Below are 22,486 nucleotides of genomic sequence, written 5' to 3'. Positions count from 1 at the left end.
CCATATGCTCTTACTGACAGATCTCACTCTGGTATCCAAATCAAGGTTGACAGTCCCGTTACAATAAAGTTTAGGCCTCAGGCTGAGTCCCATCGAACCGTGACTTCCACTCGAGAGCAAGGAAGGCACATACCCTGGTTACTTGCCTTGCACTAGGGCTGCTGGCTTCCTTCTTGAGTCTCATCCAACAGCCCTGCTTTCGTATCCCATCCCCATCATCCATCCATTGAATATCACTCTGCACAATTCTTCGCTCGGGCTCGACCTCAAATGACATGGACCAGCCGTGATGATTCCAGGCAAGCCCGCTTTCATGATGAGGTGAGGCTGGCGACTAAACAGTCCTCTCACGCCGCTTACTGGACGGGTAACCAGCTCACTTCCCCCAGCCAAGGAAGGTCACTTTTTCCTTCTCGGGACATATCCTTTGACATGAACATGTTCTCTCACTGGCACCCATTCATCTACTTCAGCATCTTTCTCAGGCAATACAAGTCTATGTCGTCCGAACGAACACGGCAGTTGGTTGTCTCTTGGATCGCGGGACACCGTCAACACCAACGCGCCAGCCAGGGAATGGTCCTTGGCTTTCCCGGTGGACCATGACTGCAAGGCGCTCAAAGCGGGCAGATATTAGTGCAGGCAAACCCCCTTGTCCGCATCTGCTCAGGGTTCACACACATGTTTGTGCTACGTACCAGAGTCAAAGCCATTGAACTCATCGAGTTCGGTATCTGTGGTTGACACTGCATCTGAGTTTCATCATCCGGCAAGCTTTTGCCTTAGATGGCTATTAGATGGCGATTAACTCGGTGGCAGCGGCTCCTATCCTGCAACGGTGACAACCCAACACGGATCAGCTTTGACAAGCGCCAGGAACAAAGAGTCAAGGCGCCTCAACTTGGACGACTCTGATTCTCTCCGGATCTGCAGCTCGAATCCACATCCCGCACCTCGTACATTGGCATGCTTCCTTTGCAACCCACCCTCTGCATCCCATGGCAGGTCCGTGTACACACACGCGCGCGCACACACAAGACGGCACTTTTTGGATCGCCCAGCTGCTCGCATGGCATTGTCAATCCAGCCATGCGTTTACCGGGCGCGTTGCAGACGACATTACCAAGTAAAGATCGTCTCTTTGGCACTCAGCCTCTGCCATCCATCTCCCCGACCCGACTTTACCGCGGTGGCAGCTAACCTAGTGGATCCCTGCCAGGCACTCACCCCCATGTGTCCCATGTCCCATGCTTCCTCGGTATCACTGGCATCAAGCCCGCACTGGAACACTGCAGGGGAGAAGAGACCATGGCCAGGGAAGAGCCTGGCTGGACAGTCCACAGGGCACTTTCAAAACTGTGTCTGCGTTTGCCTCGAATCGGACACGGCCTGCACAGCTGAAAGGGCTCCCATTCAAGAAGCATGATTGGCCTGTGTTCCCTTCACCTTGATTCCGTTACAAAAAGCTCGCCGTTACACGACAGCCATCGCTTGACATTGCGGAAGAAGCCAACCAATGGCCCGCCGCTTGGTCATGTCTAACCCCTCTTTAACGGATCACGGAACAGGTTCCCATGTCTCATCACAGGCTCTAAGCCAGGTATGGACGGGGTGCAGGTAGGAAACATGGCATGGCGGATGAGAACCTGTCAACATGTTCCTGTACAAGATTTGATATTGAGGGGCAGATAGACTACGCTCAAGCCACTGCAGGTTGAGGGGAAGAGGATTGACAGGTTTCAAGACAGGCTGCTCCTTGCAAGGCAAATTCTGCTGGCTACGCCGGGGCACCTCACAGTACGTATGCACGTCGATGTGACCTCCATTACCGGAGCAGAGCGCACCGGACTTGCCAGGTACCACGTACTGCAACTAGCACGCCAGAAACTGGTCCTGCCGGGGGGGACAATCGCTGGTTCCAAGCCTGCTCCGTACTGGGCCGGACCACGGATCAATGCCCGGACTCGAGATATCGTTTGACAATCAAGGTTCTCGATCTTGGGTCTTGGCACCGCGAAATCCCACTAACAAATGGCACCAGACCTTGAGAATTGCGGATATTAACTACGCACCAGGACTAGACGATATAAACACTAGCCCAGCTTATCAGGTTTCTTGCAATGAGACTGTGTCAGTATTTCTGTCAACTGTTGTGATAGCACAGTGATTCTTGCATCTCCTGCTTCAATCAAGTCCGATCATCAAGGTTGCCGGCGGATCCTGGACGCTGCGTCTAGCGACGCTCAGACCTTTGGCAGTAGTTGATGTGGAGCAACTACTTATAGTCATGCCGCGACCTTCGTCTGGAGGAGCAGGATGGGCAGGTCAGAGAGTTTCGCAGGTCCGTGGGCGTGACTGTTGCGGACCTGGCATGGTTCATCGACCACGGCCCTGGTACATGCACATCCGCATATCAGCAAGACACGGCCCGAGGACACGAGGGCCTCGATGGTGTTCCGCGTACAGGAATATCAGACCAGACCAGGCCAGAGCCGGCTCCGTACATACGGTTCCTCGACCATTGGGAATGCGGGAATGGAAACGCAACAGTTTGGCCGTAAGCACGACACCAACATGGACCCCGCCATCACCATGACGCCTGCGGGCGCCGTCGATTTTAGAGCGCAATCCGTGGGCCACGGGCTTTGTTGAGTTAGAGAACGTCAGCAGTCCTCGGGGAGTTATCTGTTAGCGCGACGTTTCCTGGTCCTCGACTCATCATGCGATTCCTGGAGCAAGCAAGCCTAGATCATGCAAATGTTGAGCAGAGGGGCTTTTCATCCATCGCTCAACAGACCATGTGCTAGCTAAGCAAGATGGAGCGAGACGCGCACTGTATGCGGTGCGTGGAATCGGCCGCCGGGTCTGAAGTGGGAGGTACATTGGTCAGGTACCTACGGAGTCCGGGAAGCAAATGCGGACCCCGAGAATGGAAGCACCGCAGAGCCGGGTCTGGCCCGAGCTCCTCGGCCTCGCCCCACCCCGAGCCTTCCGCCGCTGCTATTGGAGAAAACCGCATCGAGACAATGGCAGCATCAAACTCGCAGAATCTCCAAAACGGACGATCCACAGCCTCGCCGAACCTCGCCCGATCCCTCGCCGCGCCGCCATTGCTCCCTTGGAGCCATTAATCCGTGTCCGTAATCGACTCTGGCCGTAACCACCATGTCGGCGTCCGCTCGAATCGTCCCCAGGGCCTCAGTCCTGCGCGCCTCGAGACTGCTGCAGCGCCTCGCCCAGCGACCCTTCCACTCATACGACCACCCGCCGCCTCCCGGTACTTTTGGCGATGCTGAGAAGGCAATTCTCTCTGCTGCGTACAAACACATTCCTGAGCATGGCTTCTCCCAAAAGACCCTTGGACTCGGCGCTCGAGACGCGGGTTATCTCGACATCAGTGCCAGTGTCATCCCCGACGGTGCCTTTGGCCTGATCCGATATCACCTTGCTACACAGCGCGAGGCTCTGGCAGCCCGTAGCAAGGAGCTTTTCCCAGAGAACGACCAGTCTGGAATTGCGACTAAGGTGGAAGCTTTGACATGGGAGCGACTCATGGGTAACAAGGAGGTCTTGGATCGTTGGCAAGAGGTAGGTCGATCTGGAAATATACACCATACAATTATACATAGCATATACTTACAACTGTCTCGCAGGCCCTGGCCATCATGGCTCAGCCAAGCTACGTCCCCGCCTCCCTCAAGGAGCTTGCCAAGCTCTCGGACGAGATCTGGTTCCTGTCTGGCGACAAGGCAGTCGACCCCTCCTGGTACTCGAAGCGCGCGAGCCTCTCCATGATTTACAGCACGAGCGAGCTGTTCATGACCAACGACCGATCCCCTGACTTCATCGAGACGAGGCAATTCCTCCAGCGAAGGCTAGGCGAGGTCAAGTCACTCGGCAGCCTCGTCGGGTCCTTTGGCCAGTGGGCTGGCTTCACATTCAACGCGGGCGTCAACGTGCTAAGGAGCAAGGGAGTCCGCATCTAGGATCAATATGGATCCATTGTGTAAAAAGAGAGAAAACCGTAAAATCGCCTGTATGATAGTGTATGAGCCATGTACAACCGCATTCATCATCAAACATTGACGTCTTGACGAGAGCCCGCTATGCTATCAAGTCCAATCCGTGAAATACCCATCCCACCTGCGTCTGGTATCACTATAAAACACCCCATTGCCTGAGCCGTCCTTTTTAATGCCCTTCTAAGCGCCTCGAAATGACCCCTAACTCCCAAAACACAACTCGTTAGATGTTCTATGCATACTCGTCAAGTGTTCGTTGGCGAGGATCTGTAAGTCTATAGGAGTATTGTTAGCAGACGTCTCGTCTATAGAAAGGGATGGCATACCGAATGATCTTGACATCCTTGTCCAAGCGAGCCCGGCCCTCAATGGCATTGGGCGTAATGAGGATATACTGTCGTGAGACTGAGCGGCGAGCGGCGTCCACCTAGTTAACAACCACATTAGCTACCAGGCTCTGTTGCGCGTTCTCTCTGCATGTCCACTTACCAGCATGTTTGTGCTGATGGCACGGTTCACATTATCCATGAAGACGTCAAACTCGTCCAGGCAGCGAATCGGGGAACCAATGGCCTCCCATACTGAGAGAAGCATGCAGATGGACGAGAAGGACTTTTCACCACCGGACAGAGTCTTGGTGTTTCTTCCAGCAGAGCTCTTTCGTGTCTCGTCGGGCTCAACCTGGATAAGGACCTTGCGGGCCTGGTGATCCAGGTCAATCTTGCCACGGAAACCTCGCTCGCTGAGGAGATAATTGAACTGAATGCGAATGCGAGCACTGATCTGGCGCTGGAACTGGCGCCAGAGATGGAGTCGGTGCTCAATGGCTCGCTTGAGGGATGAGATGGTGTCGTCCACGTCCCGGGTCTGCCTCATAACATCTTCATATCGCGTGCGAGCTTCCGCAGCACGCTCGTAGATCTCGGCGTCTGTCGCTCCAAGACGCTTCTCGCGCTCCTTGAGCTGCTCGCGGACCTTCTTATACTTGACCTCGATACTGTTATGTGTTTCGCCATCGGGGATGTGCACACGCTCTGCTATCGCGGAAGCCTGTCGAGTAAAGTCTGCAACTTCTTCGGCCTTAGCGTCTCGCCTCTCCTCGGCACGCCGTCGCTCGTTCTTTGCAATGTCGACTCGCTCAAAGGCATCATTCTTGTTGGCAACGGCTACACGCCTCATGCCCTCGGCCGAGTTGATCTTCTCCTGCGCTTTGTTGACCCGAGTTTGGAAGTCGTCTTGTTCATTCTTCTCCTCTTCGAGCTTCAATCTAGCCTTCTCTTTCTTCGCGTTCAGATCACTTCTTGCCAGTCTCATGGTGCCATACTGGTTTCCGATTTCATCCTTTTCCGTGATTTTCTTGTCAAGCTCAGCACGCAGGATATTCAGTCGATCATCGACACCCTCAAACGCGTCGAGTTCCATAGAGATGCGCTCAATGGCAGCCTGTGCGTAGCGGAGATCGTTCTCGAGCTTCCGGATCTCACTCCGTTGAGTTTGGAGGTCAGTCTTACATCGCTGAGCCGCCTGTTGGGTTTGGCGATCATCGCGACTAATCTCGGCAAGTTCCAAGCCCAGCTGCTTCAGATTCTCTTGTTGCATTTCAACCTGTCGAGCCGAGTCTGACTGCATCCTGGGACGCGCGTTACTTGGTTGGACTGGACTCGTGCCGATAGAGCCGTTTCGGTTCGTCATTCTCAATCCCCATCCTCGCTTGCCTCTTCCGTCGTGGAAGCAGATACAAGCAGCCACGTTACGCGGGGGGGTATTATCAACCATAACCCTTTCGGCCTCCACGCGCTCTCGGACAAGAATAATCTTTTCGATCTGGTTGTTGATGATGAGTTGCGATCTGATGATGTCGTCCTCAAACTGGAGCACTCTCAGGATGGTATCAAACTGGGGGTCTGGCTCCTGACTGCTTGTGTCAATCCTACCTCCATACGCGATCCAGATTGGGGGCTGCTTCCTCATTCCGAGTCGACGCATGATTCCAGAGAGTCTCGTCTGGTCGGGTTTGCTCCTGACAACAAATGCATTGAGGCCATCTCCCAGAGTTCTCTCGAGAATGCCAGACCATTCAGGCTTGGACAATCGGATGTGGGCACCAATAGGCCCAATAGGCTTCTGCTCGAAGCCACTGTCGTTCGCAATCGTTTTCACGAGGTTGGTGATGTCCCTATCGTAGCCACCATACCGCCCACTGGATGTCGTCTGGAGTTCCCGGACCTGGTGCTCAACTGAAACAATCTCTTTTCGCTTCAAATCCTTGATGTGTGCCAGCTTCTTCAAGCTGTTTTCGATTTCGTTGAGCTTGTTTTGGAGGTCAGGCACTTTCTGGTGAGCCTCCTCCAAGTGTTCCTTGACAAGCTTCTCCTTCTTTGTCTCCTCCGCAAGCTCAGCATCCTTCTGCGCACGAGCAGTCCCTGTTGATTGGCCCAGACGACGTTCCTCCTCCACTATCTTTCGGTTAACGGCCTTGATGTCTTCGTTGACCGTTTTGAGGCGTTGATGAGCATCGCGCTCCTCTCGAAGCAACTCGGACTCGTCTTTCGAGGCTTGTTGGAATGCGGCCTCAGCCCTAGCGATTCGTCCTTCAAAGGTGTCTCGGTCTTGCTCAAGCACCTCCTTAGCCTGCTTGACTCTCTCGAGTTTCTCATCCACCGTTTCGAGGGAAGCAGTCATCTCTTCACAGTACTTCTTGACCTCCTCGATTTGCTCATCTCGTTTCACGATCTCGGCTTCACGCTGCTCAAGCAGTCTCTCCTGCTCCACAACTTGGGACCAGACTAGCTGGTTTCTGTAGTGCCGTCCTTTCTCACGTAGACTTTCGTTCTTTCGGGCGGTTTCGGCAAGTCGCTCGGCCTCCTCCATCTCTTTCTTGACATACTCAATCTTGGAAGTCAGATCCTCTCTGAGAATCAGGGTCTTGTCGAGGGTATCCTGTGACATCTTGTAGTCGTTATCCAGCTGTTCCAGCTGGACGCCGGAGACGAAATACTTGTATTTTTGGGCTGGAGATGCTGCGTTGAGGAACTGCCGTGCGTTATCTTGGGATAGGACTGTCAAAGGGTTGCCGATCTGTAATGCATACCATTCGGAGATCTCCTCCACTTCTTGCTTCTTGGTAGAGATGATTCGGCCAGTAGCGCTCTTGATCTTGAATCCACTACTACCGGCTTTCGAAAAGTGACGCTCGACGATGATGCTCTCGCCATAGATATCAGGTTGGTAGGCGTCCGATCCCGCATTCTTGATCTTCACAACCAGGCTACCTTGTTCACGGCCCTCCTTCACGAATGACTTTAGGCTGCCTCCTCGATTGGTATCACTGGCCTTGCCACCGAGGCACAGCGTCAGAGCAGTGAGGACGGCACTCTTCCCGCTGCCGTTCTCGCCGACGATGAAGTTGATAAGTGGCCCAAGCTCGACATGCAGTCTCTCGTGGCACATGAAGTTGTAACAAGTGATGCTCTCGACGATGCCGCTCTCGGATACCATATTGTTGCCGAGCGTGGTGCCTCTCTTTGCCAGCTTCTGTGTCGCCTGTTGATCATCCCAATCGGTGTGCTGCAGATGCCTGAACCCGGCATCTCGCATAAGTTCATACTGAGTCTGTGGTGGAGAGTCTGGAAGTCCTCGGGTTTCTTCCTCGTCGCTTTCGGAGCTCGATACATCGTCGAGCTGGGGCGTCGGTTCTGTTCTTCTTCGGTCGTCGAGAGAAACTCGTGCGCGCTTCCTCTGTGCGGCAATCCTGGTCAGACGGATGTACTAGGAGTTTGGAATGAAATCTTACGGCTTCCTCTGGTCGGAGATGTGAGCGCGCCTGCCGGACGTCGACGATCTCGTCCTCATCCTGCTCGGCAAGGGGCCGTGGTCGTTTGGTGGGTGCCATGGTTGCGATGCGATGCGATGCGCACGGCCTTGCGATTCCCGGGGCGCCGGGAGATTGATTAATTGGATTGATCGCTAGCTGAAGAACTTCGTATGGGAAAAATATCGTTTGTGTGCACGCGCGACCTTGATTAACTATTAATGGGGGGAAGTAGTTGTCCACTTCCCAGAGGTGAATGAGCAAAGAAGGAGGTACCTTCCAGAATCTGGGGAGGGAAGTTACACTCTACGCGTTGAACCTGGACGTGTCGTGAAGGTGGGGGGTTTTCTTTTCTTTGTTCCTAATTAGGACTAGCGCTTGTGTAGCTGAGTGACGCAGCAAGCTCTCTCGAGCAGCATACCCTACCCTGTAGTCAACAGCTTTAGGTAGGCGTAATCTTGACAATTCAAGTTTGGCTCAACATGTCTTCGAAATCGGCGGTCTTTGAGGGAGGGACTGCCTCTGAGGGGGCAGATCAGCCGGAAATCACTAATCAACTTCCCGATAACTGTGTAGAGTATCTCCTCTTCGTATTGGACCCTCAATTAGAGGCTCGAAGACAACTCTCGCAAATTGAAGGTGTGAGAAAGTCGGCCATAGGCCTCGCCACCTCACTCACAGGGGATTACATCTGGCAAAAGGACGAGTTTAACCTCACCCTCAAGAATGAGCAAGGCAAGGGCCCGCGCCACACCTAAATTCACTAGACTGACTAGCTAATCCTTGCTAGGGTTGGTGTATCTTCATGGCATCACAGACTACGGCGACGCTGTCGAAGACGAGTGGCTTATTGTCTACATCTTGAGAGAACTCACCAAGTCGCACCCGAAACTCTGGATCAGAGTCTTTGACACAGACGGCGAGTTCCTCCTCGTTGAAGCAGCCAATGTGCTGCCCAGGTGGCTCAACCCAGAGATCGACAACAATCGGACATGGATTCACGACGGAAAGTTGTTGATCATCCCGGTCAAGGATGAAGAAAACCTCAAGCTCCGAAACCTTACGCTTCTTGACGCGATTGAGGCTCTAAAGACGAAACCAGAAGCTCTCGTTCACTCAGCATTTGTCGAGGCCGAGGCTTTCTACAGGCTGGAGAAGTACCCAGCACAGATTACCGAATCGATTCATCACTCCCTCGTCACGATACCCAGGAAGCTGGCATACGTTCTACACTCACTTCCAAAGTCCGTGGCCCCTGCTGTGGAGGCCTTTTACCTCCGAGATCCCATCGCACTCAAGCGTATCATCTCACCTACTGAACAACCCGTGTTCCCGCCCCAGGATCTCATAACAGTCTCGGTGCGATTTAGTAAAGTGCTCTTCGCGCAACTGCGTTCCCAGCGCTTTGATGCGCCACCAACATGGCAAGACATTATCCAGAAAGCCCAAAAGGAGGCCCCTTCAGGCGAGGCGGACAAAATCACAGCCCGGCTCGATATCGGCATGAAGCTTACATGTGGATTCGAAATGCTGGCCGCCAAAGCGGAAAAGAGCAAGAGCAGGGTCGTGAGAGAACTGGCAATCGTCCTTGAAGACCTCGAAGAGGACGGTAACGATGTTCTTCCTACGGATCAGGATATCAAGTCCTGGGGAGATGCCACTCGCGATGACGGCGAAGCCTGGATGGACATCAACTACGAAGATTTCGAAAAGGAGCTTGATGGAAAGCGAGGAGCAACCAAGGAGGGCGAAAAATCGGGTTTTGGCGATGCGAACACAAAGTCTGACCTACGCAAGATCGTCTCTCGCTTCGAAGCATTCCTCAATGATGACTCGGCGGGAGTGGAAGGAGCGGAACTCGATGAGATGGACTTTGACGACGATGAAGACGATGAATTTTCGGATGAAGACAGTGATGCCGAGGATAAAGAGGTCAGCTTCGATGAGGAGGAGTTTTCCCGGATGATGAGGGAAATGATGGGTTTGCCATCTTCAACTCCAACCCCAGGCAAGAAGGAATCGCCCAAGAAGGAGTCTCCCAAGCCCGCGCCCAAGAGCTCTGGCGACGACGAGGTAGAAGACGAAGAGATTCGAAAACTCACCACTGAGTTTGAAGCCGAGCTTAACTCGCACGGCGCCTTGAAACTTGATCCAGCCAAGGAGAAGCGCCCTCGGCTGAAGGACAAGAGCTCGAAGGCTGGTGAAAGCAGTCGATCGACCCCCCTGCCAGACGTGGCTGAGGAGGACGAGGATAGCGAAGAGGACGTCGACATTGACTACAACCTGGCAAAGAACCTCCTCGAGAGCTTCAAGAGCCAGGCGGGTATGGCTGGCCCGACGGGAAATCTTCTGGGCATGATGGGGTTCCAGCTGCCGCGAGATGAAGACGATGAGAATGGTCAAGACGCGGATAAAGATGTCGGTAGCCGAACCGTAAAGGGAAAAGGAAGGGCCTGAGGATAAGGTCTTAAAAATGTGAATTTAACTCATTTAGTCTTCTATACTGGCCCCTTCGCTCTGGGGCGAGAGTTCTACCTGGAATCGCTGCATCATGACCCGAAATATGTCATATATGTATTTCCCACCCACCGCAAACGCCTCAATATTTCCAATATCCCAAGACGAACCAGCGTTATTCATCACTATCATCTTCATCCTCGCCAGACCGCGGCCTCTTGGCCGGCGACATCTCTCCGCTCATGCGCCTGCGTCGCTGACCCCCTGAATCGTCCAGCTCCTCCAGCCGGGTCAACACGCCGCCCAGGTGTTTTCGCGCAGCCAGCTCGCGCTTCCCGCCGTCATTCTGTGGTCGGTAGAACTCACCCACAAGCGAGACGACGGCGTGGTAGCACTCGTATAGTAGGAGGCGGATGTGGGCGTTGGGGGTGTCCTCGATGAGGGCCGGTTCCCTCTCATCTCCTGGGACTGGTTTGTCGAATCCACGCCAAAAGTCCTGCGAAGGTCGTGGTCGTTTGCTAAAGACTGAGGCGAGAAGGGGGTCTCCAAATATACAATTGCTCCATTGTCGTAAGCCCGTCACCTCGATCTGCCCCTTGCTGATTGTATACTCCTCCCTTTCGTCTTCATCATCCGATTCGACCGCCCTGTCGTCTCTCGATGTATTCTCTCCCCGCTCCGGACTTCCTGAATTTTTCCGTACCGATATTAGTTTTGCTTGACTCCCGTTGACCCCATCACCTGGCCGTATCACCAGCGTATTCGAATCCTCTCCAGCATCTAAGACAACCAGCCTTGGTTCCGTCACTGCGTCAAGTAGGTGTTCGAAACGGTAAAAGTGTCGTCGGATAGTGTCATAATTGAGCATAATAGTCAAGTCCTCCCCGTCTCGCAGGATAGCCTCCATCAGGTTGTGAAATGCCACCCTCCAGGATTCAGCACCCCTCGACTCGTGTAACCCGCCCTCAAGGCGTCTCGCTGGGTTGTGAACGACCGAAGGCGGGACCGACAGCACATCGGCGGCGATGCCAAATCTCCTCGTTGGTGAGACCTGTGTTGATATCCGACGGAGTAATTGACCAACTTGAAAGTCCACAATCCTCCGTTCGCGGTGAGTTAGAGGTTTTGAGAGGGCAGACACTGCTACACCCCGTGATGGTCGACTGAGGTTGTACTCGACTGCCAGACCGCCACCTGTTGATTCGTGCCGGACTAGTATGGGCAGATATCCTGAGAGAGAATGGGTTGTCCGTTCACTGCTTGATGAGTCCCCCGTGGCCCTGCCTAGTGTCTCCTTAGAGCCTGATGCTGGACTTGTCTTCTTCTCCCTGGCGACAGCAGAAAGCCACTTTAACACGGCAGCCTCAGAACCGATAGAGGACTTTTCTGAACGTAGCAGTCGCATGACAGTAGGGGGAGGCAGAGCCAGCAAGAGGCTGGGTCCCTCGGTGACCTTGACATTGTACAGGCGTTGTAGTCGAGCCGAGGGGACAACCTCCAGCTCCTGGATCGACAGGCGAGGGCTGATGCCGTTGAGGAGCGAGAGGACTGACCTCTCGGGCGGAGCAGCCGCCATGGATTTGGGAGCAGAGGAAGAAGCGGTAGATGGATCAACAGAAAAGAAGTCTCGGGCCGAACGGGGGATATTGTCGCGCACAAGGTTGCAGGTTTGCGCAACGTACTGGGACGAGGGGGTCAGACTGCCGTCGTCCCGAACGGTGCATTGGTACGACGGTCGAGTCATGGGGAAGAGGATATATAAGAAAGAAGTAGTTTGGGAGTGATTAGTGATATTAATGGGGAATGGGCGAGAGCTACTCAAACGCCAGCTGCTGCTGCAAGAGAGAGATGGGGTTGCCCTGCGGGAATGGATGCTTGACCTCTTGACCGATTCAACAGCCTGGTGTGGGGAGATTCGAGGATGGACTATGTCTTCGGTGCATGCCTGACAAGGATAGGCTTGCAACACTGGGATGAGACAAAAAAGAGGTGTTCTGGTCGAGAGAAGTGGCCGTGGTGGTGTTGGGGGTCTCGAACGCTTACAAGAGCCCTTGTCTTTTGCTGCGCCAAGTATTCGATTACGACCCAAGAGGAAGGAGACCGGGGAAAAGAGTGATGATAAATAGAATGATAAGTACTAGTCACCCATAAGAACCCGAGAGCGGGCGAGAATGGGATGGGATGGATACAACAGGGACGCGGAAAGGGATATGACGACAATGCCGCCCACACACTCCAAGATGCGAGTCGGTGGGTCGATTGAACGACGTGTTAGCTCCCGCGATGCAAGTTGGCTTCGGTTCTTGGGAACGCCTCGTGCGTAGGGAGGTAGAGGCTAGACGAGCAGGAGTTGTCGAGATGGGGCAAGACGCATATCGGTGGGTGTACTGTCAGTGGGTGGGTATATAGGTGCGTTTGATATTTGGAACCAACAGCGAAATGAGGATTTGCTATACGGGGAGGGAGGCAAAGTTATCACGGGGACAGGGGGGCAATGTCACCGCCGGTAAGAGAAGGAAACTCGCCCATGACGGGCGAGACAGAAGCGAGACGACGCATGAGCCCTCGAAGCCATGACAGGGCTGGCTGGGCTGGGCTGGGTTGGGTTGGTCTGATTTTGGCCAGTCCAGCCCAGTAGACAGACCGATCAAGAAGGGCGGAATGGAGAACGGAGGACTGGGCTGGGCTGGCGGGGGGGGCGCAACGGGACATGCAAATGGTCGATATAGGCGAGCGCCAACTAACTTACAGTAGAACGTGACGGCGTGCCTGTTCAGGAACGGAGAGTAGTAAAGCATCCCATCCATTAAAAACTTGGGGTCCAGCCCAGGATGCATGGCTTAGCTCACCGGTCGCTGGCTGTCTCCAGGGGGGGCGTCAATAGACGACGATATAGCGGCGGGTAGTCTCGTTTGCAGAGGCGCACGAGAGATGATGATGACCTGTAGGGGCCTGGCCAAAGAAAGACAGACAGAACGAATCGCCTGCTATCCTCGGAACGGTCAAGCCGAGGCGAGAGGCGTTTCCAAAGGGTCGACTCAAGGGGGAGCGGGCTAGAACCTGAACCGGGCTAGCGAGAGTTACGTTGCTGTTATTGAAAAAATATTGGGGAAAAAAGAGGCCCCCAGGAACGCCTCTCTCCATGGGGGTCGGAGAGAGGAAGCGGAACACGGCCGAAGAGAAGGCACAGCATACAACGGGCGAACTGTAAATGCAGGTGCAGATGCAGATGCATAGGTTGACTGGCCTGGCCTGGCCTGATCTGACAGGATAGACGACGGGGCCTTCACGCCCCCTCCCCTTCAGCCTTGAACCCAACCGAGCGGCTCTGTGCTGTATCCGTCTTCTGTTGCAGAACCAGAACCTATCGCTTCGCTTTCGCTTGGTCAACCAACAACAAACGACACTTGGTTACGTTACGTAGCGAAGTCTCTTTAGGCGTGATCGACGGCAGGGTCACGGACCGGGAACTGATCCGGCTCCGCCATGAGGCCAACTCCCATTCTGGTCTGGCTCAGCCCGACCTCAATTGAAGAAGCCCTTCATCAAACATCCAAGAAACCCCCTTCTAGAGAACGACAAGACCAGAAGGAAGAGCATTCGAGAAGCGTCACATCGCCTCATGTGCCACAACCAAAACGCTCCTGATCTGCAGCAGCACGACCTGGCCCCCTGCAACTGGAGAAGAAAGAGCTGGATGCCTGATGGACCTTAACCATCCCACATGGGGGACGGATGGCCTCTGGCGTGCATCGAGAAGCGAGTCGGGAAATTTATGATTGGCTGCCGCAAGCGAAGCTGACTTGAGCGCGCATTCCGCGAAACCCTGCATCCCAGCAACCTCGCTCGTGTGGTGTTTTCTGTGGCTTTTTTCCCTTCTCTTCTTCTTTCGCCTTCTTCTCGGGACCCCGTCTTGTTTCTCTCGTCTTTCCAATCCTGGACGATTTCGTCACCGCAGGTTCTTTTCTTTCTCGCAGCCGGACGTGGAGCCCCCTGGTCTCCAGTCAGTGGCCCCCAGCCACGGCGGATATGGCTACCGCTTCAAGTCAAGCTTGATCAAAAGGTCTCTGAATGGCATCCTCCAAGACCAACGGAGTAGAACATCCCAGTCAAAGCCTTCAAGCCCCGTGTCTTCGGGCCCGAACAATACCACCCGTCCCGTATGCGGGCCGCACGGAATTGCTCCGGGTTTTAGATGCCGAGTCTCACATGTTTCTCGTTGGAAGGCGTCGTGTGTTGGATGCAATGCACGTATAACAGCCTTTCTGGATCCGATTCCTCTGTTGGGTGCATTCAACTCATCCCCTCCGCCCTCATTCCTTTCGACCAGAGTCATTTCACATCTTTGGTTCCGTGCTCAGCGACACATCCCGTGTCCCACTCAGTAGCCGAGCCGGGAGTCTTCGAAAAGTTAATCTGGCCAAGCTCCTACGGCTACTCTTAGAGCTGCATCTCGGTCAAGCCTTCACCCGAGCCGCACGGGGCTTGGTAGCTAGGGGTGTGTCCCCATGAAACTCATATTCTGCAGATTGGTCGGCGTTGATATTGAGTGCTGAAAAACATATTGTCTTTTCTGTCGTGTCTTTGACAAACTCTGGCGGCAATAGCCTGCCAATCTATTCACCAGTCCTTTCCCGCCCCAGAGAGCCAACCGGTACCGATCCTTTGTGTGACAGCGTATGACCTTTATTTCCCTCGGGTACGGAACCCTGTCGTCGGGGGCACCGGTGTTCCCTGTTGGAGGCTGTCGTGACCCCCAAACGAACTCATGCAGAAGCGCGGCCGGGCCAGCATGGCTTTTTGGGATGCCATTGTGGACAGCCATGGAGTAGTTGATGGGTCAATGACATGCTGGCTTTCAACCAACCCCGTCTGACCGCTACGCCCGGTCGGTTCTTGTTGTGTTGCCGTAATTAAAGGGTTCTACTCATCTTGCACGTTGATCGCACTCGGTTCGCAAAGTTACATGCCTGCCAACCGTGTCCAACGAGAGCCATCCGGAGCCTACGTCGACTCGGAAGGGGCGGCTCCTTCGGCTCCTGCGGGCTCCTCCTCCTTCTGAGGGATCAACTTGTACAGTTCGTTTATATTGTAACGCCTGAGCTCCTCCCACTGCTTACCATCGACAACCGAGACTCCACAGAACGTCTCAACGCTAGTCAGCTTTCTTGATGCCACCATAGGTCCAATACGCGAGGGCCGCTTACCTGGAAAATCTCGACCAATACCACCTTGTCGGGGCTTGTCAGGTTGACCTTGTGCTTGGGGCTCACCAGATCCGCAATCATCTTGATGACGACGCTCGACTTGAAAGCGGTGTGGTTCCGGATGGTATGTCTAATGGCGTACTGGAGGCAGGACCTGATCAGCTTCACGCAAAGCATCCCCACGAATCATGGCTGTTTCTTACCGTGCAGGATGCAGGCCCCTCACCATCACCCTGCGAAGCGGCCGCCTTCTCGGTTGTATCCTCTCCTGACTCGCTCTTGAGCTCAAAGAATGGAGCCATGACCGTCCGCGCCACGCGCTCGATGCCTTTGTCGGTTGCCCTGTCTGTATCAAAGACGGGTGTGAGGCGGTTGATGTACTTGACCTTGCGCTGTCTTGGGTCCGGGCAACCTTTGGCATCCTGGCAAATCCGCTTGACCATCTCGAGGGGCTCAGCGGGCTTCTGGAGCTTCATGAAGAAGACGCAGTCGAGGTTAGTTGATATGGGCGTAAAGAACTGCTTCGTCTTGGGCTTCTTGGCACCCATGCCGGCCAATTCCTGTTGGATCGAAGCTTCAATGTCCTTAGGCTCTTCGCCTTCCTCCTCGCCCTCACCATCTTCAGCCGGAGGCTTTATCCCAAACAGTGATTCGCCATACTGCAGTAACCCAAGTCAGTTGAGTGCGCCGGGCCATGATAGACATGGAACATGCACGAGCACGAGTCACATACCTCATCACAAAGGGCCCTGAATTCCCGCATAGCTTTGCCTTTCATGCCCCTGGCGTATGTGACCCAGATCCCGGCATCGTTGATCTCCAAAGTTCTTCCCAACTCCACCTTTTCAGTTTGTTTGGCCTTTTGGTGTGGCGTCTGCCACTTGCCAGCGCTGCCTCCCTATGAATATGATCAGCACTTTTGTTCTGACAAATCATTCGTAATATGAACGGGATTTGGATCCTAGGAGTGGGAGAAAGGGGTTTTGATGGTGGGATGGATCGGTTCATCTGGCCTACCTTGCTCTTCTTGTTGGCCGGACCGCTCCCCCCAGGTCCTTGCTTCCGCTTGTTTGCCCCGTCACTCATGATGTTGTAAAATGAAACTCGGTTTCAGTAAAGCAATTGGCCTTGGAATTGATCGAGTTGTGTTGGAGCGAGGATGTTGAAGCAAGCTTTGGTGTTAGTAAGGTGAAAGGTACGTGGATACATGGAGATTTTCAACGCGACGTGCCAGCGTATCACGTGTATCCGCGTCCTACCTCAGCTCTCCTCATCACACGACCTTTCAGCTCAACTCACAACCTGGTCATCAACACTCAAAAACTGAAAATGAATCAATTCTCATAATAATATTCGCTTTTACAATTTCAGGCAAAGACCTGCTCAGCAAACCGCCATTCTATAATGCGCACCGCACCAATCAGCCATTACCATTAACCCAGACCAGGGCCTGACCAAGTGACCGGGCACTGTCTGTCTCCCTCCAACCCATTTGTTCTGTTCGCCAGGAACATTTTCCAAAACCATTCTATCCGTCACGTTTATTTCTTCGCGTTGTTCTTGGCGCTGGCCTCTGCCGTCATGATCAGGGCACGGGGGGCATCCTCCCGGGGCATGTAGAGCTCGACGAACTGGAGGCAGTCGGCGGCCTTGAACTCCTCGTCGACCAGGAGGTCGTTGAGCTCGTCCTTGGTCTTGATGGTGAATGTCTTGCAGGTCTTCTCACCGCCAAACACTCTGACCAACTCCTTGTACTTCCACTCGTTGATGTCGTTGTACTCGGCATTCATGCCGTGGATGAAACGCTCAATCGTGAAACCATCGTTGCAAATGACAAAGCTATTGGGAGAGTTAGCGTCAGGTTTTAATACTTCATGAGAGGAGCTAGGTGTCAACTTACATTGTGGGCTTGAGGCCATGTCGGATCATGGTGCTCAGTTCCTGAGCAGTCAGCTGAAAGGATCCATCACCGACAAAGAGGATTGTTCGTCGGCCGTTTCCAAGATCCTTGGCTGCGAGTGCAGCACCCTGGCAAGCACCAACGGACCAGCCGATGCTACCCCAGAGAACCTGGCTGAGAGCAGTGACGTTGGGAGGGAATCTGGTATCCCAGATACCGAAGTTGGAAGTTCCGGTCTCGGTCACGATGATATCCTTGGGGATGAGGAACTCGCCAATGCGAGGCCAGAACCAAGCCTGGGTGATGGTCTCGGAGCTGTCAAAGTTCTCCTCGACCTCGTTGACAACCTCGGGGATGGAAGGCGCAGGCATGGAAGCAGGGTCAACCTTGTCAATGACCTTGCGCAGGACACCCCTCATGGCGACACCAGGATAGGTGGAATATCGGATCTTGCAGTAAGTGCTGTGGAAGTCGACAGAGTTGAGCTGGGAGGTTCTGTAGGAGAAACCGGCAGTGTTGAAGTCACTCTTGAGAGCGCCAACGGTGATGAGCAGATCCGACTCCTCGACGATCTGCTTGACTCGGGGAGGATGAGATCCCTCACCAGCAAAGACACCACCATAGTTGGGGTGGTCTTCGTTCACAGCGCCCTTGCCCATGGGGGTGACAAAGACGGGGAGCTCAAGCTTGTCGATGAGCTGATGCACCTCCTCGACGACACGATGACGGATGGCACAAGCATCAACCAGGATGACAGGGCGGGTAGCAGCGTACATGGCCTTGAGGACCTCCTCGACGACAAAGTCCTCGCTCTCGGGGTCGTTCTCAGGCTCTGCCATGTCGATGGGGGTCTCGAGGCGAGCACCCTCAATCTTTTCCTGAACCATATCGGTGGGGAGCATGATGTAGACGGGGCGGGACTGGAGCCAGCAAGCGCGGAGAGCGTTATCAATCTGCTCAGCAATCTCGGAAGGCTTGGTGAGCTTGGCCATGTTGCAGGAGATCTGAGAGCTCATGTTGGCGAAGACGTCGAAGTCGCCATTGCCGAGAGTGTGGTGGAGAAGCATCTGGTCGCGCTGGGAGATGGTGGAAGGGCAGCCAACGATGTGGACGACGGGAATGTGCTCGGAGAAGGAACCGGCGAGGCCATTGATGGCGGAAAGCTCACCAACACCAAAGGTGGTGATGAGAGCAGCAATCTTGGAGACTCGGGCGTAGCCATCGGCGGCATAGGCTAGAGAGAGACGTCAGTGACTGAGGGGGGAACGGGATGAAGTCATGATGAGGACTCACCAGCATTGAGCTCGTTGACGCTGCCGACCCACTTGAGACCACAATCGGGAAGATAGTCGAGGGCAACGAGGTTGTAATCGCCTGGAACACCGTGGACGGAGCGGACACCGACCTCGTGGAGTCGCTTGAAGAGGTACTCGGCGACGTCGATGGGCTGCTTGAGGCCCTGGACCTGATCTTCACTCATGATGGGGTAGATTGGATGGTGGTTGCTGAAGATCTAGAGGAATTGATGATGGAGGCGATAGCTGATAAGCTCGGAGCTGGAGGGGTAGGTAGGTGAAGCTAGCCAAGCTTTATAGGGAAGATGTGGGTGTCTGTGTGATTGAAACCAAGACAATGTGATGGATGGAATGCAGGTTGATAAGAATGGAGATGGGAAAGAAGCTGGATCCGGGAGGAGGGGAAGTGAGATGTTTATACTCTGGCTCTGGCAGACGAAAGCAGCAGCCAACAGCTACTGTAGAAGGTTGAGTGAGGACATCCCATCCATCCAATCCATCCACACCTCGAAAGAGCGGGCGTATACGCATTCGATCCTTGAATCTGATTTGGCTGCCAAAAATAAGACCATCATGATATGAGCGCAATCGGAGCCCGCAGGGGACGCAACGGCATGAATGAGGGATAGGGATCAGGTCCAGGTCCGACATGACATTTACCGCTGTTCTCGAGTGATCGATCCATCGCTCGCTCCCGGGCGGGCGCCCGAAAGAGCGAGGTGAGCCCCCTCGAGCCAGTGGTGAGCGTTTCAGCCATGGTGATGTAATGCCACCGACGCCTCTCAGTTTTTTTTTCTACAGTACAATAATCATATGATGCAAGCTTTCCTCTGACGGGTCCCTCAATCGGGCAGACTAGACTAGGGCCATGCTGTAGGGGGATCGAGACAGCTCAGGTCTCCATATCTTTTTTTTTCGATGCAGGTACTCTAAACCAGAAATGCCATGGCACGTTTGTAGGTGTCGCAAGTTGCAAGAGCTCTCGAGTATAGATGTGGCAGCATCCATTCCATGGGAGGTGGGATGCCGGACAGGGCAGGGCAAGGAACAAGGGCCCAGAGCCAAAGCAAACAAGAAGCAAGCCAGCCACGATCCCATCTTGCGGTATACAGGGCAGCTCCGATATGATGTGAGATCCCTGATGCTGTTGACTCTTTCTCGGCTAGGCCGGACCACGTTCTCTGTGTGGCCGAGCGCGGGCCGGGACCATGCCATAAATGATTATATCCGACGGGACGGTGATGGGTCTCACTGGATGGATATTTACGAACCCATGGCGTTGTTTTTGCCGGAACAGCGCAGCGAACGAGATGCAGCAGAGGCCAGAAGCAGTCGAGGCCCAACCAAGCAAGATGCGGCAATTGGGAACGGGGGTCCAAGTGCGCTCTTTGCCAACGGCTATGACGACCATGGCGAGACCGTCTCATCTGCGGTCCATTTGGCTCAGGGTAGAATACGATGCGATGCGCGTCTTGCCGATGGCTTTGCCAGCTCCGGCAGTGAGCAGCAGGGCATCTTGCATGGGACCGTAGCATTCACCCTTCCCGTAAGCATTGACTCAAGAGATGGTGGCGGCATGTCGTTCCGAACATCGATGGGACAAGAGACGACAACAACCTACGCATACTACCTATGTAACAAAAAAGAGGCACCTATTCGCAGCTGCGTAGCAAAAAGAGAGGGGGGCTTGCGGGCTGAGGCAGGGATATCGTATCCGTAAAAGGCCCTTTGGTGGTGGCATATTGTGTCTCGAGAAAACGGACATTCAACTGCGAAAGCAATTAAAAAAAACAAGGTCAACCTCTTGACTCTCAAAACCTCTCCTTTCCTCTCCTTGCCGCTTCTTGCCGTCGGTATGAGGTTACGAGGGTCGACCAAACATCGCGTTACAGAACCCGTCATCGCAGGGATGGGGGCCCGAGACAAGAGAGAGAGAGACTGACGGGCATGCGAGATGGGGACCGGTTTGCAGGGTAAGGTAACCAGAGATTGAAAGCTGCAGCGCCCGCTCGTTGCACCAGGGGGGGGGGGCTAGCAGTAAGGCGGCCCGGTAGTTCAGTAGACGGTGCCGTGTGTGTTTACAAGGCCTTGTCAGATCATCCTTATCGCGGTGTGGCCTCGTCACCGGCCAAAGGGGGAACACCGAATGGAGCAGGGATAGACACACGGGCAGGCGGGTAGGGGGCACACGGTTCTTTGGGAGAAAAAAAGACGTTTCTTTCTGGTTCTTCGCTACGGCCTGGTGGTCTGGCAGGGCTGGGTCTTCCTCGTCCATGCTTTCACCGGAGCTGCGAGCCGAACAGCACGGAGATTTGATACGGTTCCTTTTAGGTGCGGCGAACGAGGGAGACCTGCTGCTACGGTCTACAAGACAGGACCTCGATACATGCTTAGATATAGACCCTGTTCTAGTTCCCTTCTAGAAGTTCTGCCCGGGAACCCTTCTATAGGTAGGTCCATCGGCATGTACATTGTGTATTATACAAGGGAGCTGTTTGTATCTGATATCATACATATCGTGAGAAGAGATTCTATCCATTCGACGCCCCTGCTGTGCAACCATCTTGTCCCTTCATGTCGTCAGTGTCAACATCGGCCATGCATGTCCTTGCCATGCCCTGATTCCCGATGCTGGCCTCTTTTATCCTCCTCTCTAGAATATCCCACTCTTTTTCTCAAGGCATTGGCTGTATCCACCTTCGGCCACGTCTTCTCCGGCGAGTCATCATACAAGTACACAAACCAACCGGTGTGCATCCCCGAAGGGACACCCTTCCCTTGATCTCAGACCAATATCGTACACCGCACACCGAGGCTCCCCAAAAAAAATCACATCACCGTCCTGGACCCTGAATCCACCGGCCCGGCCGGCGATCCAGCCTCGTAGCCTCAGCTCACACCGTCCGAGCTTCTCTCGGGTCGAGCTCCGAAGTTTCGTAGCCTCAGCTTAATCGCAGCGGCCATCCTTCCAGCCAGTCCGCCATCTCTCCTCCCACTTGGAGCAGTCAAACTCAGGCTTGCCAAGCTTGCGGTTCACCTCGTTGTGTGCGCCGCACAGCCACTTGCCAAACTCGTCCCTGCTACCGACCTTGGGCGCGTCGCGATGTAGATAGCCCTGAAAGTCCTCGGCGCACACCCAGCACGGGTACAGCTTGGAGAACAGACCCACGAAGCTGAGGAGGTCCGACTGCTGGCCCCTGGACGGCTGCTCCGGGTACTGAGCCGCGATCGAGTGCAGCAGAGTCCACGTGCTCCGGCCAAGTGTCTCGACGTCCGGAGGGCAGTCGGCCGGAGGCCCTTGTGTCGCCGTCGGTGTCCGTGCAGCATCGTGCTTGAGAGTGTCCTTTGTCTGGGCGGCCCACGCGGCGAAAGACGTGCAATTCCGACATCTGCATGGGGTGAGAGAGATAGCACGGTTAGCGAATAGATCGATTCCAGAGACACAAAGATATGACACGAGAGGGAGTCCTGGTGCCGGGGATATAGCGGGCGTCGTTGACTCACGGTTTGCCATCCGGGCCCAGGACCACTCCCCTGGGGATCCTCTTGGGCGGCTCAGCAGAGCCTCCTCCCTGCGCAGGGGCCAACGCGCCAGGGGCAGCGGACGTAACCGCCGAGGACTTGTCGTCCCGTGTATCTCTGGGCTCTTCTGCCATGGCGCCACGGAGTTCCTCTCGCGAGATGTGGCCGGGTGTGGCGAGTGGTGCAACAAGATTAAAGGGACCGAAGGCCGGAGCTTCGGTGCAATCAGAGGTAGGGGACGTATCGATAGCCGCTCGCACAGGTAAACAGAT

General features: G+C 54.5%; 7 protein-coding genes across 7 annotated transcripts; 2 read left to right on the top strand and 5 right to left on the bottom strand.

Moving 5' to 3' along the window:
* Positions 1-3,165: 3,165 nt before the first annotated feature.
* On the top strand, positions 3,166-3,986 carry LRP88_10537 (ubiquinone biosynthesis protein COQ9; the record flags this gene model as incomplete). The annotated part of the gene is made up of 2 exons (XM_083246993.1): positions 3,166-3,588; positions 3,654-3,986. 2 exons carry the CDS (start codon positions 3,166-3,168, stop codon positions 3,984-3,986), a joined length of 756 nt encoding a protein of 251 aa, XP_083098106.1.
* A 268-nt stretch (positions 3,987-4,254) lies between these two features.
* LRP88_10536 (DNA repair protein SMC6) lies at positions 4,255-7,914 on the bottom strand (the record flags this gene model as incomplete). The annotated part of the gene is made up of 4 exons (XM_083246992.1): positions 4,255-4,297; positions 4,349-4,449; positions 4,512-7,760; positions 7,816-7,914. The coding sequence occupies 4 exons, from the start codon at positions 7,912-7,914 to the stop codon at positions 4,255-4,257; spliced, it is 3,492 nt and encodes a 1,163-aa protein (XP_083098105.1).
* A 401-nt stretch (positions 7,915-8,315) lies between these two features.
* On the top strand, positions 8,316-10,290 carry LRP88_10535 (SGT1 protein-domain-containing protein; the record flags this gene model as incomplete). The annotated part of the gene is made up of 2 exons (XM_083246991.1): positions 8,316-8,472; positions 8,624-10,290. The coding sequence occupies 2 exons, from the start codon at positions 8,316-8,318 to the stop codon at positions 10,288-10,290; spliced, it is 1,824 nt and encodes a 607-aa protein (XP_083098104.1).
* Positions 10,291-10,465: 175 nt separating this feature from the next.
* LRP88_10534 (uncharacterized protein) lies at positions 10,466-11,866 on the bottom strand (the record flags this gene model as incomplete). Its single annotated transcript, XM_083246990.1, has 1 exon — positions 10,466-11,866. The coding sequence occupies one exon, from the start codon at positions 11,864-11,866 to the stop codon at positions 10,466-10,468; it is 1,401 nt and encodes a 466-aa protein (XP_083098103.1).
* Positions 11,867-15,294: 3,428 nt separating this feature from the next.
* Positions 15,295-16,583, bottom strand: LRP88_10533 (putative tRNA acetyltransferase; the record flags this gene model as incomplete). The annotated part of the gene is made up of 5 exons (XM_083246989.1): positions 15,295-15,438; positions 15,498-15,638; positions 15,701-16,156; positions 16,231-16,395; positions 16,515-16,583. The coding sequence occupies 5 exons, from the start codon at positions 16,581-16,583 to the stop codon at positions 15,295-15,297; spliced, it is 975 nt and encodes a 324-aa protein (XP_083098102.1).
* A 455-nt stretch (positions 16,584-17,038) lies between these two features.
* Positions 17,039-18,877, bottom strand: LRP88_10532 (thiamine diphosphate-binding protein; the record flags this gene model as incomplete). The annotated part of the gene is made up of 3 exons (XM_083246988.1): positions 17,039-17,336; positions 17,398-18,631; positions 18,691-18,877. 3 exons carry the CDS (start codon positions 18,875-18,877, stop codon positions 17,039-17,041), a joined length of 1,719 nt encoding a protein of 572 aa, XP_083098101.1.
* A 2,762-nt stretch (positions 18,878-21,639) lies between these two features.
* LRP88_10531 (flavin-linked sulfhydryl oxidase) lies at positions 21,640-22,348 on the bottom strand (the record flags this gene model as incomplete). Its single annotated transcript, XM_083246987.1, has 2 exons — positions 21,640-22,081; positions 22,197-22,348. 2 exons carry the CDS (start codon positions 22,346-22,348, stop codon positions 21,640-21,642), a joined length of 594 nt encoding a protein of 197 aa, XP_083098100.1.
* Positions 22,349-22,486: the final 138 nt, after the last annotated feature.

This window comes from Fusarium phalaenopsidis (assembly GCF_050370095.1).
Source record: "Fusarium phalaenopsidis strain FUZ10S chromosome Unknown contig_32304, whole genome shotgun sequence".
NCBI lineage: Eukaryota > Fungi > Ascomycota > Sordariomycetes > Hypocreales > Nectriaceae > Fusarium > Fusarium phalaenopsidis.
This window is presented reverse-complemented; position numbering and strand designations above follow the sequence as displayed.